Source organism: Zootoca vivipara, chromosome 1 (genome assembly GCF_963506605.1).
Source record: "Zootoca vivipara chromosome 1, rZooViv1.1, whole genome shotgun sequence".
NCBI lineage: Eukaryota > Metazoa > Chordata > Lepidosauria > Squamata > Lacertidae > Zootoca > Zootoca vivipara.
Window position 1 is genome coordinate 113,632,969 of NC_083276.1, and position 18,029 is coordinate 113,650,997.

At 41.1% G+C, this 18,029-nt stretch overlaps 1 protein-coding gene across 9 annotated transcripts in view; it reads left to right on the top strand.

The window, feature by feature from the left end:
- Nucleotides 1-18,029, top strand: part of CCDC141 (coiled-coil domain containing 141) — a 99,271-nt gene that overhangs the window by 68,542 nt on the left and 12,700 nt on the right. For 4 of the 9 annotated variants that reach the window (XM_060280620.1, XM_060280628.1, XM_060280619.1 and 1 more), the window contains 8 exons: nt 5,729-5,869; nt 6,553-6,747; nt 7,566-7,749; nt 8,120-8,232; nt 9,967-10,080; nt 11,097-11,174; nt 12,431-13,320; nt 16,266-17,870. In XM_060280620.1, coding sequence (XP_060136603.1) covers nt 5,729-5,869; nt 6,553-6,747; nt 7,566-7,749; nt 8,120-8,232; nt 9,967-10,080; nt 11,097-11,174; nt 12,431-13,320; nt 16,266-16,527 — 1,977 coding nt within the window. In that variant the 3' untranslated portion in view covers nt 16,528-17,870. Of the gene's footprint in view, nt 1-5,728; nt 5,870-6,552; nt 6,748-7,565; nt 7,750-8,119; nt 8,233-9,966; nt 10,081-11,096; nt 11,175-12,430; nt 13,321-16,265; nt 17,871-18,029 lie in introns of those variants that run through there. The other 5 variants (XM_035133974.2, XM_060280624.1, XM_060280626.1 and 2 more) reach the window with 5 other exon arrangements.

The following is an 18,029-nucleotide window of genomic DNA, read 5'->3' on the forward strand; positions in this document are numbered from 1 at the left end:
CTTTTGGATTATTAGAAGCTTCATCTTCTCTGCGTCATGAAGTGGAAAGTTGAACATCTTATACCCTAATTATGAGGACATATGCATATGTCTGTGTCTAAGTGTGATTCTCTCCGCCCCCTGTCCCCTCAACTGGTACTATTCTCGGCTTGTCTACATAAAACATCTAGTGATCACATTACACTTTTCCCAATCAGCTTGTCTGCACTCGGCTAGTTTCCAGTCCTTAGCAGGAGAATCAAACTCACCATCTCTTTCACCTTCCTGTTAATTCCACCTCCCTTGGTGAATCTGATTCCTCTGGGCCAGCTGGTTGAGCTCAACAGAAGCGTGAAACTGACCATTGTATGAAGTTGTGAATTTCACCTCAGTGGTGCCAAGGTTTGGTTTCATTCTTCTGTTAGGGAGTTTTTGCATCTCCGGGCACTGAAACAGCCCCCAACCAGCACCTTCCTTACTGTGCTCTCAGTATACAGCAGCCTAGAAGTACTTATCATAGCCATCCTTGCCTTTCATAGTTTAGTCCTCCAACAAAGAGGAAAAGCCCCTGTCATGGGTGAAACATATTTATAGACTGCAGTTTTACATCCAGAGGACTATGCAATTAAAAAGAAATTGTCATCTGGGCAAGACTTTGGGTAGTGTTTTCCTTAATGCATAACCAGCAATCACAAATGGGGGCAGTATTCTGCCACACAGGACAGGAATGTTATGCTCAGTGGCAGAGCTTCATGCTCCGGCACCAGGGGGTGAAGAGCAGGCAGGGCCGTGGCTGGCGTGCGTCCTGGGGTGTGTGGTGCGCAGCCCACAGGGGTGTGGCATACTGCCTGTGGGGGCATGGCACCCAGTGCGGGCAGGGGGCAGCCGCAATGGCACCCCACTGGTATCGCACTGCCAGGGGCGGTGCGCTCCCCCCGCACTCCTCTTCCTCCGCACTCCTCTTCCTCCGCACTCCTCTTCCTCCACCAGTGGTTATGCTACTCTTGTGCAAACTTTAAAAGGGTTAGAGTGCCCAAGTGTTCTTCATAAATCACTTGAAAGTCATATGGCATGTTCTTAAACTAGTTTAATCCCATTAAGGAGGGTCCCCTAAGTGGTTGGTGGTTTGCCACCTGCTAGCTATAACCTGCAAGAATTCACGTATAAAATAAAGCAGGAAAGTGCAAGGTGCCCTTTTTACACTGTAACTATTTTTGTCTATATTGCTTTAGGAGCACTAATCCAACAGGATTTTATAATTAAAGTAGTGAGTTTATTATGAAGTATATTGTAGCTATTGTTCAGTCAGCTTGAATGCCCTTTGACAGTTATAAATTCAGTGAATAATTAAATTAGTTGTCACCGTTGCAGTTTATCTCTTTTTGCCACCAGTAGTAAAACATTCAAACAATAAATTGAACATTGCCTACCAGGTAAAAGCAAACAAATGTTATACTACTGGTAGCTGGGGGAAAGCTGGTTATACTTAACAAGCAGATACATGTTCACGGGGACTTGTAGGTCCTCCTCCTCCTAAAGGTTAGGATGCTTTCTGGAGCAGCAACAGCCTATCCACACAATTCTGTCCCTCCCTCGAGCAGAAAGTCTTCCTGATCATGCATAGCAGGGTAGGCTGGGGTTGGATATTGCCCATTCTTTGTACATCTCCAATTGACTGCACTAGATTTCATAAATGCTTTATTGTCCAAGATACGTTCATGTTTATTGCTCAAAATATTGTGTTCTTTTGGGTGTGCACGTTAGTTCCAAGGTGCAGCTTGGTTTAGAGTGAGGTGTCTTTATACCATTTCTCTTTAAAGAACCATGTGTTCCACAGTGGTAATCTTCCACCACCAGCAACATCTTATTTCACAGGAACAAACAACCCTGCAGTGAATACAGAGGGTAGAATTCAATGTAGGTGGTGGTGGGGGTGAACATGGGGGAAACGGTCTGCATCTGCAACCAGACTCCCCCCCCTCATTCCCCTGTGTGCCCTTTAAACCTTTTCTGAGTCCCCCCCAACTTTCCAGAGAAGATTTTTGGGGGCAGGGGGAGGAGAGGCGAGTAACATCCCATTGCATGAGCAGACCTTGTTCCACCCACACAACAACGTAGCCGAATCCTGTCACAAGTTGAAAACTGTTTCTTTTGTCTTCATCTATAGTGGAGGTCTTGTTCTAAATTGCATATTGCCTTTGTTTTAAATAAATGTCCCGCATTAATCAGTTAGGGTGATAACACCAAATTAAATGGTTGGTCCCTGAAAGCCTTTTTCCTAGATCAGTGGTAAAAAAAAAATGAGTTGCTCTGTTTTGTTTGTGAACCATGACAACCAGATCATTAAAACAGTGTCCTGTTCTCTATTATTTGTTTTCTCCTTCTTGTGTGATAAATCACAGCAGTTGTCATCACATATCCCCTCCATCATTCCTTACCTAAGACAAAGCAGCTATATTTCAGGACAGCTGCACAAATTTTTGTCTATAAGGCACTAGAAAAGCTTCTTAGAGGGCAAAGTTGATTAAAATCAATTCTACCTTTCAATAAATAGATAGAAGAATGAGTGGCTAATTCAAATGACCCTTTCCCCCATATCATGTTAAAATTTATTGGCCAGCCAAGGACTGTCCTTACAAGCAATCAAGTGCATAAATACACTTCTGTTGGCGCCATAGTTTCAGCAAATTTTATTATTGCAATTTGCTGAAAGCATAGCAGCTACAGTGGTGTACTTATATTGCTCATTAAATGCTTAAAAGACAATCCAAAGTTTGCTTGCTATTGGAATCAGAGGGGAGTTTACTTCTTTTAGGCGACTAAGTACTGGAGTGTTAGATGCATTCAGAAGTTTCTCATTTGCCCTATTTTTAAGTAGGGCCACAACAAGTCTACCAGCTTCACCTGCCCCACCTTGTCAGTGCACTTGTTCCGCTCTTTGATGTTTACACAGGTCAGTCCAAGGCAACCAAAATATAGCAGGTATGTTGGAAAAGAGAACGGCAACAAAACGGGTATGTTAGGAGGAGACGGTGCTGACCGATTCAGCACTTAGCAATATTGCTCTCCTACTACAAAAGAATTCCTCTCTTAAAGCAGAACTATTCATTCATTTGACTGGGATATATGCTGAGTTGGAGCTGAAGGCATGACAGAGGACAGTGGTCTAAATCTGAGCTGATTTTCCATTAGGTCTAAAAGAGAAAAGTGGCGGCAGCTGCAGATCTTTTGGCATACAAGCAGTTTCTTCTGAACCAAGAAAATCTCATTTCATGCATCTTTGCCAAAAAAAGAGAGGGAGATTGATTGATTGATTAATTAATTAATTAATGAACACTGGTGAATTGACACGCACAGTATTGTTAAAGAGAATTCTCTTGTTGACATCAAAGGATTCCTTTCATTGCCTACAGTGTACAAATTTCACCTTTTGAGGAAAAGACAACTTCGACTAACTTAAAATCAGTTTCTTGGTGAAGCTGAGGCCCCAAACATGACAGTTGTGACTGATTCAGTTTGTGATAAACTGATAATGATAATTAGGACCTCCAACTAAGAATGAAATATTGAAAAGGAGGCGTTATTTATAACTGAAAGTAAAGACAGCACTCAAAGATGTCTCGCACATACACTCAGTTTAAAGTGCATTTATTCTAGGCTGGTGTGAGTGTGGATCATGATGAGGAATGTGGTACTTATTTAGCTCTCTTTCCTGCCCTATATAAGGGCTCATGAAATGTACCGTATATATTAACATAACCTTTATCTTTGCAACAACTCTGCGGTAAGCCACGATGAGAGACAATCTCTCCCGTTCCTTGAAGTCCAGGGAGAAACCTGTTTAGAGAGACATAGCTAGAGCTCCATCTGGCCTCTTGGACTTGGCATTATTTGCCTAGTAAGCTTCAAGTCTAAGCCAGGATTTGAGCATTGGACTCCCACATCAAAGCCCAGTACCATATCCCAGGGAATATACCAACAGATCATTTTCACTAAGGGTATGCAGAGGCAAACACAGCTTAGAATAGACAATGATACCTTGGAATTATTTTTGACAGCAACGGAATGTTGTGGAGGACTGGGATGGGAGGCAGTGTCTTCCCATCTACTTCCCACAATGCCCTGCGGTCTAAGCGTGAGATTGTACTATACCTTTAAAGCACATTCAAAGCACTTCTTTTCCTTCAAAGGATTCTGGGCACCCTAGTTTACCACTCACAGAGTTACAATTCCCAGCAACCCTCAACAAACTACAATGCGCAGAATTCTTCAAAGGGGTGGGGGAAGTGTGCTTTCAAGGTAGACTGTGCACAGAGACTAGGTGGAGAGAAACAGATTGGCAAAGCCCTTTGTTCTTCCCCAACCTTCATTTCAAGACAGAGCTGCAGTGTGTTCCTTTCCAGTTTGCGTTAAATTAATGGGTCTCCAGTCATGCCCTCCCCCTCTTTCCCATTCTTTCCATTGGTCACCCTCTGCCCTTTTTAAAAAAATCATGGATAGCTGCAACTTCTTGGGAAAGCTTCCATCTTTCTCCACTTCTGTTTGTGCATTCCAGCAGCATACACACCCGCCTCCCTGGAGGCCTATCGGTTTGCGGCCCCTCCCAGCTTCAACATCAGGGTGGGGCCTTCCCCTTCCCATCAAAAATCGGATACAAATTTGGTTCAGAAATAATCAAGTAGCCCCAAGATCTCAAGCCAGTAAAAATGAAGATATATTTGGTTATTTGGAATCAATTAAGCACTCTCTACAAGTGTCCTCCTGCCTCTTTCGGCAAGGAGCACATGAAAATCCTGGGATATTTAACATCATCCAAAGGTGATGTTGCTTCTTGAGATGGCATTTAGTTTTGCAACACAATGCTAATTTGCCAGAAAAATTCAAGAGGCTATTCACTCCTTTCCAAAGACACCTTTTTGAAAGCTCAGATGGGTATCAAATTCTATGCCCTAGAGTTTCATCCCATTAGTTGCTAGATGACAGACATCATCCGTCGTGTTGACGGTTAGAAACAAGAGCTCACGTGGCAAGGCCAAAATGAAACAAACATATTTATATTTTAAGACCTCCAAGCAAGTAAGAAACGAGGGTGCAGTGGAAAATATACACTGCAGATGTTGCAGAGTCTGCAGTCCTGTTGGAAACTGGAGGAGAAGAGTTTCAGGGGAACATCAGCTTGGGACTACTCTCTGCCCTCTTTAAAAATAGCAATGGAGGAGTATTCTTGAAACTCACTTCTGCATCAAGTGGAAAAGTTCAGTACACATTAGTAGTATTAGAGCATTTTTGTGGAGTTACAGGTTTTGACACTTATCTTAGTGGTGATGATGTGCCTCAGCTATTTCCACATGGTTGTTGTTGTTTTTAAGAAATTTGGGGCTGGGAGCTTATTTCCCTTCAGAGGACTATGTCCTCAGAATAATAAATACTTGTAGTGCATTTAAATTATGGTTTACACGCTTTCACACAGAGAGATTATCTCTCCGCTGGGGGAAACCCCATGTGTTCAGGATGTACGTTGGGTGCAATCCTAACCACATATATATTCAGAAGTACATCCTTTTGAATTCAACTGGGGCTCTATTCCTGAGTCCTGCGTAATTGTGGTTCTACCCAAGAGCAAGTCCTATTGCACTCAGTGGAAGATACTTTTGAGTAGATAGGATTGCAGTATAAATAACTTTTTTATTTATCTCTGTATGGGTTCTTTTTTAAATATAATCACTCATAAATAATGGTTTGTTTTCAGCTCAGAGAATCATTTAAAGACCTCAAAAAGAAATTCAATAACATGAAATTCAACTATAGCAAGAAAACTGAAAAAGCGCGAAATCTGAAGACTCTTAGAATTCAGATTCAGCAAGTTGATGCGTATTCTGAAAAAATGCAGGTAACAATTATAGCCGTTGAGTCATGGCATGCATGATATGTATCTCAAAGATGCACCATGATGACTGATCCAACATTCAGCAGATAGTTTTCATATCACAGCTGATGAAACAGAACACCAAAGGTCACACATCCCTTTTCTTTTAGCAATTGGCTAAGGGCATTGTGTGTGTGTGTGTGTGTGTGTGTGTGTGTGTGTGTGTGTGTGTTTCAAGTTCAAAACTGACTCAACATTTCACGTCAGTCTTCAAAGCATCATGCAATTATTATATGGTATTCCCGTTGAAAGGGTCACAGACATGCTTTTAAATCAACAAAAGCCAAGGCCAACAGTGAAGGAAAGCCATGGTTGTTCAAGTGGTATCATAATTCTTTAAATATACCGTGCAGGTATGGCCTAAAATGCTAGGGAGAAACCTACCACCTAGCTATCAGCCCCACCAAGTAAACCAGACGATGTAAAGCAGTAATGGCCAAGCTGTGCCTTCAGAGAATACCGGTAATTAAAAAATTTACAGTTCCATGGAAGTTGTAAATACCTACTAAGTGCAGAAATGTGTATTTATTTCCTGTGCTTTTCAACTATCTCTGGTGATTTCAGATAGAGTAAGTTTTTGCTCTATTGAACGTTTCTAAAATACCTTTTAGAATTTCTGAATATTCTTACTGTATTCCTTGGAACAGGTACTGAGAAAGAAGACCGATAATCTAAAGAAGAAAATCTTAGATTCCTTAGCAACTCAGCCTAGTGATAAAGCCGAGATACTCTCTGGCTCAATCAACGAATTAGAAAAACAGCTGAGTGTATTTGGCAAGATTATGGAGGATTACAAACAGAATTTAGATCTGATGGAGCGCCTGCAGCAGATGATGGAAGAGGTATACAAAAACCACAAATGCACTTTACAGATGTGTTAAGGGGCCGGTTCGAGGTTTGGGACTCATGTACATTGCCTATGTGCATCTCATCCATCATTTCAGACTTTTTAAAAATGGACCAGAGACTTTGTGGAAAGAACCTGGACTATAAATGACTATAATAGTTCACATTCATCTAACGCCTGTTCACACCCCAGACTTCAAGACTTGATTGTTGAGTGATTATGTAAATGGTGGTTGTGTGTTTGATTAGTATTGGGTAGAGTGAATGTGTATGGAAATGATTTTTGTGACTGTTGTTTTTGTAATACCTATGAGACTTTCTGCATTATATTGCATTCTGATGTTCCATCTTGATGCATCTTGATGTTTTGCATATGATTTGATTTGTGCTTCTTATATTTATTGTTGTTTAATTATGTTACTTAAAAGGTAGAATTTTTATCATTAAAAGTAATAGTAGTAATAGTTGCCACCATAGTATTCTTTTGGTGTTGAATGTTGGATTTGCATTTTATTTCTTACATTGACTCTTTTGGTTAGCATATGTGAACCGCATACACACAATTTAAAGTTATAGGCTATCAATACTATAATGGCTTTTTCTAAATTAAGCAGCAGGGTTCAGTTTGGGGATAGTTTTTCCCTGTGCACTCTTGAATATCGGTAAAGATCACACAAACCCCAAAACAAAAACACAGCAAATAGCATTATGGAAAGGATTAGACAAGGTTTGACACTGTTGATTGAGCCATCATTGATTTAACTGGAAAATATGTTTTAATATACTGGGGTTTTCTGTTTCATTTCTCTCATAGTGTCTGTTTTGGTGTGAAGAAGCAAGTGCTACAGTAGTCAGGGTTGAAAAATATTCATCAGAGTGTAAGACGAGGGAGGCAGTAGAAACACTTTACAAGCAATTCAACAAGTTTGTTGAGCCAATAGTCCCTCAGCAAGAGGAAAGAATTCAACAGATTACAAACCTCGCTAAAGATTTATATGGTAAGAACATATTATTTTGAAACCTCTATGTACATTTTTGGGAAATAAGGAAGATGAGTTTGCTGTATTTTTCCGTGTATAAGATGACCCCTATATATTTTTTTACCCGAAATTAAATTGTTTAGCTTTTTGGGGGAGTGGGGGATGTCACTTCCACTGCCAATTGCACACCTTGCCGCAGCCAATTGTCTGCCCACTCGCCGCCACCAACAGCCCACCCGCCCACTTGCTGCAACCGCCAGTTGCCTGCCTGCCTCGCCACAGCTGCCACTCGCCTGCCCAATTGCCGCATCCACAGCCAGTCGCCAGCAAGCCTTGCTACAGCCATCAATCACCCGCTACCACTCATTTTTTTTGTTGTAAACTACAGGTAATGAAGATGGAAAGAAATACATTGAGAAAATAGCAGCGAAACACAAAGAAGTTCTTGATTCTATCAGTGAACTGTGTAGCTCCTTAACAGAACTTGAAGACAAGCTTGGGGTAATTAGCTATCCATATTGGAACCTATATTTGATTTGTGTACTGTACACCAATTCTATATGCTTCTGTGCTTAGAACAAATATGGATTGCTTCAGTTGACATATTCAGGGTTGGAGGGGAATTTTGCCCTCAGGCTGATTTGTGTCTGTCTGGGGTTTCTTGCCTTCCTCCTAGCAACCACCACAGCTTTGATGGCTATGGCATTGAGTATGACCCTTAGTCTTCATTGGAGGTGAAGATTCATGCCTCTTCCATCTCCCTCCATGGCAGCAGGGTATCTCAGGAGAGGTGCTTCTGCCCAAACACCCAAGTGGGGGCTGAGGGCTGTAAGCACTTCCCAGCATGGCAAACCAGTCAGATTGTATCTGGTGCACATTATAGGTCATCCTTTAACAGGTTTGACCTCCCCACCCACCCACAGTTGTCCAGCAGGCAGGCTGGATAATATGGGAGATGTCCAGTGCCATGCCCAGCTCACTCACATCTGTAATCCATAAAGTTGTGACCTACTTTGAACCCAAAGCGCTTGTCCAAGTCCTTTCTTTAACTGCAGCAGGCTGCGGGTCACATCGCCTGGGCATACAAACTCAATGGGCTCTTTATTTTAAAGCATTTATATGCTGCTTTTCTAAATAAATAAAAATGTTGCAGGCACCAACCATAAATAAAAATGTTCAAGACACCAACCATGACAGAATAAAATGGTGTCCCCAAAAGAGCAATTCAAACAAATTATGTAAGCATAATTCACACAAACAGTAGAAGATCTCTACAGCTGAATTTTGTCTATTTACAGGAGTCCCTGCAATATATGTATGTCCCAGCCGACACTGTGATCATTAGGGTAGCTACCATGTGACTCATAACCTATTACGATGGCAAAAATTAGATTAATATGCCTCCAAAGGTCAACACAGTTGATCTACTCAGAAGAGTCCTGCTTTACTTGGCCTCATAAATGTCAATAAAATAAAAATGAAATTTATGAGGCCTGTTTTTTTCCCTCTAAACCTTGAAGGGGGGTTATTGGGTTTGGTTTTTTTGTTGATTATATATCTTGTGGCTTTATATTTTGATTTTGTTCTGAGACCTCTGGGTAGTATATAAATTCAATAAATCATTTTCATCTTCATCATCCTTTTAAAAAAGCATGTGAAAATAGTCCATTTTAGATTACCACTTCCACCAGTCCCAGCCAGTGGATAATGGGAGTTGTAGTTCAGCAACATCTGGAGGGTTGGAGGTCCCCCACACCTACTATAATGTTTGATCTCAATTTTGTGTTTTGGATGCTGCTGTGTCTTTAATAATTTATGTCCACTCACTTGCAGTTTTGGTTTTTATAGTATTATATTTTATTGTACCGTATTAAAAGCTACTGGCATATTTAAAGCTAAAAAGAATAACTATACAGTGGTACCTCTACTCACGAATAACTCTGCTTACGAATGTTTCTACTTACGAATGGTGCTCCGTCCACCATCTTGGATGCGGTTTAGATAGGATTTTTTCTACTTACGAATTTTTAGATAGGGTTTCTTCGACTTACAAACTGTTTCTCCCAATGCATTCCTATGGGATTCGACTTACAATTTTTTTCGGCTTACGAATGTGCGTTCGGAACGCATTAAATTCGTAAGTAGAGGTACCACTGTATAGGATATGTTTGGCAAAGTCAGTCACTATTTTTATTGCCTTGCCCAGCTACCATAGCTCTTTTTTCCATTTAACAGGAAGACTCACTAAAGGGAAAAGCACAAAATTTTGAGGATGAGCAAGAAGCAGAACAGAAACAGGTGACAAACAAGGAAAATCTAAAAGAAAAGACAAATGAGCTAAAACAGCAGGTTTGCAAACCTTTTTAGCCATCTTACTTTTGGGTAAATTAATCTGAGGTCAATGAAAACTGGTTTTAGGGGAGCAATTCACACAGGCACAAAATATTGCCTTACTGCGATCTTGCGGGGGCTGTCATTTGCTGCCCAGCATGGTAGGCTGGGAGTCGGGAGATGGAGGGTTCACTTCACACAGCTGGGGGAATGCAAGACCCCCCTTTCAAGCTGGCATGCTAAACTGCCCAATTGGGTGAGTGTTGTGAGGGTAGGAGCCTGGGGACCACCTTGCCTGCATGGAGCAACTTGACATGGAGCTCGGACCATCCAGGCTGTACAGTTTGAGGAAATAGTTATAGAATTGTTGGTAGGTAACAAAACATCACAACTTTGGTAGATAAGCCATTGGGTGGCATCCTTTCACATCAGGGTACCCTGTTAAAAGGATCTAGGAAGGAGCAGTACTGTCCGAGAGCCCACATGGGGGCCATAGCACCGCTTCCATGATGCAGCGTTCGCATGAACGGCACACTTGACCCATGTCAATCCAGTGCAGACCCAATTGTGAGTTCAACCAGTAGGTGAACTGGTTAAGGCGGATACTTAACCAGTGCATTTGCCAAACTGGTTTACCTCTGCCTAATGCAACTGGGACACGCAAACACCAATCTTGTGGGATTTGCTGAAGGGATAATCCCTTGTCTTGAAAGTACTGTACAGTGGTACCTCTACTTATGAATAACTCTACTTACAAATTTTTCTACTTATGAATGGAGCTCTGTCCGCCATCTTGGATGCAGTTTAGATAGGGTTGCTTCGACTTACGAATTTTTTCTCCCAATGCATTCCTATGGGATTCGACTTACAATTTTTTTCGACTTACAAATGTGTGTTCGGAATGCATTAAATTTGTAAGTAGAGACACCACTGTATATCTTTAGGGAAACAATTTATTACATGTTGAGCCATTTAGCTTTCTTAGTGACCATGTTCAATCCACTCGTTTTATTTACTTACTGGCTTACTTATAGATGGAGATGAGCACATTAGCAGAAAGCCCAGTTGCAACTAAGACCGTGAATACTGTTGCCTCTGCCAACACTAGAAAGGTAATGAGTTTTGTTTTTAAATGTTTGTAAACCAAGGTTGTTCAAAACAAAACCTTGACTTGCATTCAGAAAACAAAAACCACCAATTCCTAACATATTTTTGTCATACCAGCTAATGAGTTTGAAATTCTGCCTGAAATCACGTGTGTACACAAGTACTTTATTAGTAGAAAAGTTTTTGACAGGTGCTTTGCAACCCTATCATTATAATGATTAAGAACCAGGGGCATGACTTACAGATAAGCACCCTTCTTTCTTGGTTCAATTGCGAGTATTCACTCACTGAATAAAGCTGAGGTCAGAGGTGGCACCTTGGGGCTAAGATTGGGGTGCCTAGCGGCTCACGGAAGCCTTGCCCACACACAGCTTTAATGGCTGAGGCTCCTCCTCTCTCATGCTCAGAAAGAACATGCTTTTGATGCTGCTCTGCACTCGCCTTGGCGGCTCAGCCTCCTCCGCCCCCTCAATATTAGGGGCCTGAGCCCCCTACTAAGGAATAGTGAGGGGGCTGGTGGCACCTCCAACTGCCTAGAGTTGGCATGCTTCCCTGAGGTACAACTACATTTGGTTCCTCTCTGCTTAGCATCTTCTGTGTTGGAAAAAGAACTTGCAGCCTCTGCATTAGATCACCAGCCAGTTGAGGACTATTAGCAGTATAGATTCTTTGATTCCATTTGGAGTGGAGAGAATTCTGAGCTGCAGCTGTTTTTAATAAATCACAAAATGATTTATTAAAGATTCATTAAAGGGAAGTGGCTAAATCATAGATATGGGATTGACTACCCTGTGATAATGGGAAGCATTGATTGAGCCTAAGGGGGAAACGGCTAATTTATAAGAGAGTTAGAGGAGTGGGATTGATATAAGAAGTCTGGAACACTCCTAGGAAAGAACTACAAAAGTGGATATGGGAAGGAGAGGGGTACCAGTAATTGTTACCCACCCCAAGCCCTTTGGACAGGACACGCTGCTTTATTTAAAAAGAATTGCTATAAGAGTTTATTATTGTTGATGGAACTGAACTGCCCCATGGTAATAAGCTTGATTTCATACTGTAACTAAATTGTAAACTAATGCTTTTTACATTCTACCAGTCACATAGCTAATTTATTGTGTTTTCAGAAATTAAATTCCCCTGTAAAATAAAACATATCATAGAAATATTTGAAAGGGAAACAATAAACAATAATAATTCAATTATCTCTGTTCAGTGGTCTCTTTCTCCCTCCCTCCTTCTCTCTCTCTCTCTCTCTTAGGAAGAGACGATATTGGCTGATATTTCAGTTGTCTGCTCAGCTGGTGAGGATTCTGTTTCACGAGACACAGATCTCCTCTTGTCTTCTGCCAAAGAGGATAGCTTTCAGGCCGAGCTGTTGGCAGAAGAAGTGCCCTCTGGAGATGAATATGAGTGTATATCTCCTGATGATATCTCTCTGCCACCGCTTTCTGAGACACCAGAGTCCAACCTTCTGCATTCTGAAACAGAGCTAGAAGAGCCATCTTGCTGTAGCTCACGTAGCCTGCATGTCAGCTCCTATAGCGTGCAAATGCAGATAAATGCTGGCGGCAAAAGAATGACGGATGAATGCGATCCTTTAACCTCCGTTGCTTACGCTGACATGCCTGGTCACAAAAAGGAACACACGTCAGATCAGCCATGGAGATTTTCTTCCTCTACCCTAAGCTACCACTCAAAACACAAAGCAGAGTCCCCTTTTGCTCACAGTCCACCAGAAATGCCCGAGGCCAGCCCCCTCACATGCATGCTCAAGGCAGAGCCTACCTATTGCATGATGAGTGAAGTGTGTGAGACCCGTTTGCAACGCCACGAGGTCCACAGAAGCATGACAGAAGCACAGGGACAATTGCATGACGGAAATAACTTCACTAAAAGCCAAGATAGGCTGCATGCTTCACCCAACGCATTCTCAGATCTCCTGTTTCAATCAGACACCACCAGAAGCTGCCAGAGGCAGATGGTCACCCGAGAAGAGATTAAAAGTATATCTGAAAAGAACAGCATGGTCAGCCTTTGTGGACAGGCGCCTAACTTCTCCAAGCTTCTGTCTAATGTAACTGTCATGGAAGGTTCTCCGGTGACTTTGGAAGTAGAAGTAACAGGATTCCCAGAGCCAACACTGACCTGGTGGGTAGCTTACAATGAGAAAACCTAAATATAAATAGAGAAATCCTCACGGAGTCACATATAACTGAGCGCCAGTTAGAAAACCAGAGCTACTTGTTTGGATCGCGCCACATGATTCCATTTCCAGCCAAAGCCCAATTCAAAAGTCACAATATGCATGTAATATTAGGACTTGATGCCACCATAACTCTCAAATGTCAAAGTTATTAAAGCATGCCCCACCCCAAATATTAAATACATTTTAAGATAAATGATAAACATCTCAATTTCCCAACAAAACATTCCAGTTGCTAAGAGTGCATTAAAATTCCTTTTCAAAGAGCTTATGAGTATGAGTGAATTGCTCTACATTGACAGACCAATGTCCATATTACCCCAAAAGCAGAGGAAAAAAGGGGGGGTATTATTCACCTTATCCTGATTTTGTTGAACCACATTACTATTTATGCATGCCCAAGAAGGCTCTGTCACCACAACCTGTTATGAAACACTGGGCACTGCCACTTTGCCAGGAGAGAAACTGGGCCTGATAGGCTCCCAGCCAAAGAACCCCGACAAGGTGATCAATCTTGAGGATTTTCGCTTTTTAAAAAATTCTCCCGTTTTCAACAATAAGTACTCCAGACACCCTGAGTTTCAAGTTGAAGTTGCTACATTCCTAAAAGAAAGTAAGAGGGGACAGCACCAAAGCCCAGTGAAAGTTCAGAGTTGGTCACTCAATCTTCTGGATTGAAGCCACTGTCTTACTCAAGATATTCCAATGCAGCCATGCCAAAGCTATGATTCAAGCAACACAAAGGTCCTGTGGCTGTACCCAGCCAACAACACGTTTGTCCCAGACATCACAACCCATGACCACACTGCAGCTCTGTGGCAATTCTTCCACAGGCCAACTTAGAAAGAAAATGCATTTCCAGCAGAGGGGCCTCGGAAAACGGGATACGGACCAACAGCTTTTATTTTGCTGATTCTTGCTCTGGAATGATACAGAACTGGTGAAAAGTATTTTGGGGCAAATCCAGTATAAAAAGTAATAAAAGACTCTTGGTCATGAAATCAGAGGGGGAAGAGAGAGTCCTGAAGAAGACTTTTAATCTTTAAATGGAGCTTCCTGGGTTCATAGTAAGATAGGGCAAGCTGAATCTCAGTATGACATTTTCCCCACATATATTTTGCTGCAAACCCACATTTCGTTAGCTAAGTAAAATGTAGATTGATTCAAAGATCATCTCACATTGTCACTTATTTCTTTTCCTCACTGCCTCTTTTATGGCAGTATATACTCTTGAGCTGCTTAGTCTACCTGCACTGCACATAGAAAGAAAGCAGAATTGTAGAGAGAGAACATTTTTATGTGTGTGCATATAACATACTGTATTTGAAACCAGAAACTAACCCATGTTGAACAGAATTATTGTCAGAATGGAGTTGAGAAGCAAATCGAACAGCTAAAACCTATCCCTGTGTTGTGCCTGGGTCACTAACCAACTCTTAAATTATTTTTGCTTTTAAAATACCCCAATCTTCTTTCCTTTGGGAAACCTGATGCCAGCTTTAAACAGACCATAATACTTAGACCTTTTTATTTAATACAAAAATGTTACTGCAGCTTGTTCAGCTTATGAACAAAATATTTTTTTTTACAACAGAAAGAGGATTAAAAATAACTCCAGGAGGGAATTTTCTCAATAGGAATTAAGCACGGATGTTATGATGCTCTAATAGTGATGGCAACAAAATATGACTTTTGCCAAAAAAAGAAGAAAAAAGAAATACTATATATCAGGCATAGGCAGACTCGGCCCTCCAGATGTTTTGGGACTACAACTCCCACCATCCCTGACCACTGGCCTGTTAGCTAGGGATGATGGGAGTTGTAGTCCCAAAACATCTGGAGGGCCGAGTTTGCCTATGCCTGCTATTTTTTTTTTAAAAAAAACACACTAATTGACCTAAGGTAATATGTAAACAAAAGAGCAGATGTTGGAAGGCAATGGGGGCAGAAGTAATTAACTGATCTGCAGTGCCATTTGTTCGTTTCCAATCGAGTGGTTCCCAAAAATGTGTGGTGGAAAAGACGGGGCAGTTGGTGCCCTCCCCCTCCACCGTCAACTTTAAATGATAGGCTGCTCTTGGTAAATAAGAGGTCAGCCAGGGGATAGGAAATTCATAGATTTTGCTGGGACTGCATACTGTAAATTGTCTTCTACAATTCTTAGCATAGCTACTTCTTAACATACCAATGTCCACCCATTCTTGGGTGTTTTTGCAGTGACAGTTCTCCCTCTCGTGGCCTATTCCCCCACTCAAAGTCACAGGATGGTATTAGCAGTGGAATGAGGCACATACCTAGCCATGACATGGGGACAGTAACAGTTTTCTAGTAACACAAAACAGACACAAAACACTGCCAAACGTTATTATGGGGCATGCATGCACCCCAATGAAAAACAAAACAAAAACCCTGTTCTGATGTTTCTCCCACTTACAGAATAACCCCAGTCAATTCAGCAGGACAGATCAACTCTTGACTTCCCTTTTTCTGTTTCCTTTGGGTCAAATAAATGCTCCCATTTGTAAATGAAACAGGGGCTCTTGTCTTGCCTTTATGGAGCCAAACAAAAGGTCACGGGAAGCTCCCCTTTAAGAACACATACTTCAAGATCCCAGGCTTTATTTAACCTCTTTCCTGCTAATTAAACCTTTCCCTTCTTCCCCCCGCCCCCTTTTTTTAACCACAAGAACTTACCCTAAATAGTTGCAAACCCAATCCTCTCTTTTTAATACAGTAAAAGACACCAGGAGGCAGGGAACTACTGTTAGCGATTTGCCCCTACCGCCAACTTCCTGTCATAGGTCTGTAAGAGCTTGTTTGACGCAACAGATTGTTTTGCTTCAACAAACATTCATGTTAACCTGACTTGAAAACTGACTCTCTGCTTCAGGTACAAGAAGGGCCAGAAAGTGACTGGAGATGAGCACTTAAAAATCTCACACAAGGACACAAAGTATGCTTTGTTCATTGAGAAGGTGTGTGACACAGACGCTGGCCTCTATGTGGTCCGGGCTAAAAATTCTAGTGGCACGGTCTCCTCAAGTGCCATCCTCCAGGTGCAAGGTAACAAGCCACCTATAAAAAGAATAGACTGGATAATCATCTGTGCCCTCTACTTGGTTGTTTCACTTGCGTACTGGCTGTTCACTTAACGCAGCAACACACCAGCATCACAAGACTTTAACTTTCACACTTGGAGACGACAGCAAATGGCCGCCTTTCGCTGCACCTCACATCCCTTTCACCCCCTTTGGTTATGAGTCACTTTGAATATAGTGCTTCTGCTGATATTAATATCACAGCTACACTGGTTGTCATTATTCATTCATTACTATATCATTGTTACTTGGGGGTGGGGGAAGAGATTTGTAAAGACACATAGTAGGTTTTTGTGCTTTAGAACTCAACACAAGCAATAAAAAAAGAGAAATGTATTATTTATGGGTTACAATTGGATTGCAGACATCCACTTCAATTTATCTCCTGTTTTTTAATAATAATAATAATAATAATAATAATAATAATAATAATAATAATAATAATACTGTGAATGTTTTAATGAAAATGCACCAAGGTTTCATACACTTAGAATATTTATAGCCTAATCCAAAGGGCTTTACTCCCATTGTCTCAATCTGTGCAACAACTCTGCAAGGTAGGACAGTATTTTTATTATCCCCATGTTGCAAGCTGTGCTGGGTGAGACTGGAAGAATAGTGGTTTGCTCAAGACCCATGTAGAAGCCTTTGAACAGAGGATTTCTAGCTTGCAGCTCAGACACTTAAGACAATGCACAATGCTAGGTTTTGCCAATTTCAGATTGTATGTCAACTTGTCAAAGTGAGAAGATACGAAAATAGTTGTTGCATTAATTATTTTAATTCACTCTTGAATATTTTCAAATAGAACAAGAAATTCAGAATGATGTTTAAAAGGAGGAGAAATGCTTGTGGGTGATGTGGTGTAGGTAGTTTAAAACATGATAAAATACAAAGCAAATAAAATGTTGATGAGTATGCCCTTGCTAAAGTAATAAGGAAGGAGTAATACTTTTTAAAGCAAGTTAAGAGTCTTAGAAGGAATTTGATTGGAAATTGCATTTCTTTTATTTTTAAATGTGGGAGCCAGAGCAACACTGTATTATTAGAATTTCTTGCCTTGAAGGATGTAATATCTTTGATTCATAGAATAATATATTGCCAGTTTTGACAAAGGTAAGGGGAGGGGAATGATGCTATTTAAAGGGAGAGTTCACTTGTACATTTTCACCAAATTCAAATGACATGTTGATCATCGTTAATTCCTTCCGTTTCCTACGAAGAGGAGACATACATATATGGTATCTATGTGGTTTAAAAAATCATTGATAAATATTAGTGTAACTTTTTTTTCTTGGAGAATAACTTTCTTCTTTCTTATAATGACTGCTTTGAGGGAAATTAATATTTTTAAAGAAATCCAATCTCTTAAAAGAAAATTACAATACGAAAATAAATCTTCAAGTGCACAGTGCTGTGGAAAGAATATCTATTACAAATGGGAGGGAGGGAGGGAGGGGGTATGAAGATGGAGGGAAGAGGGGTTTTAGCCAACTGGCTGCAGATTTATTAGAGACATGTAAAACTGAAAGGAGATCAGTCTTCTAGGCAGCCCC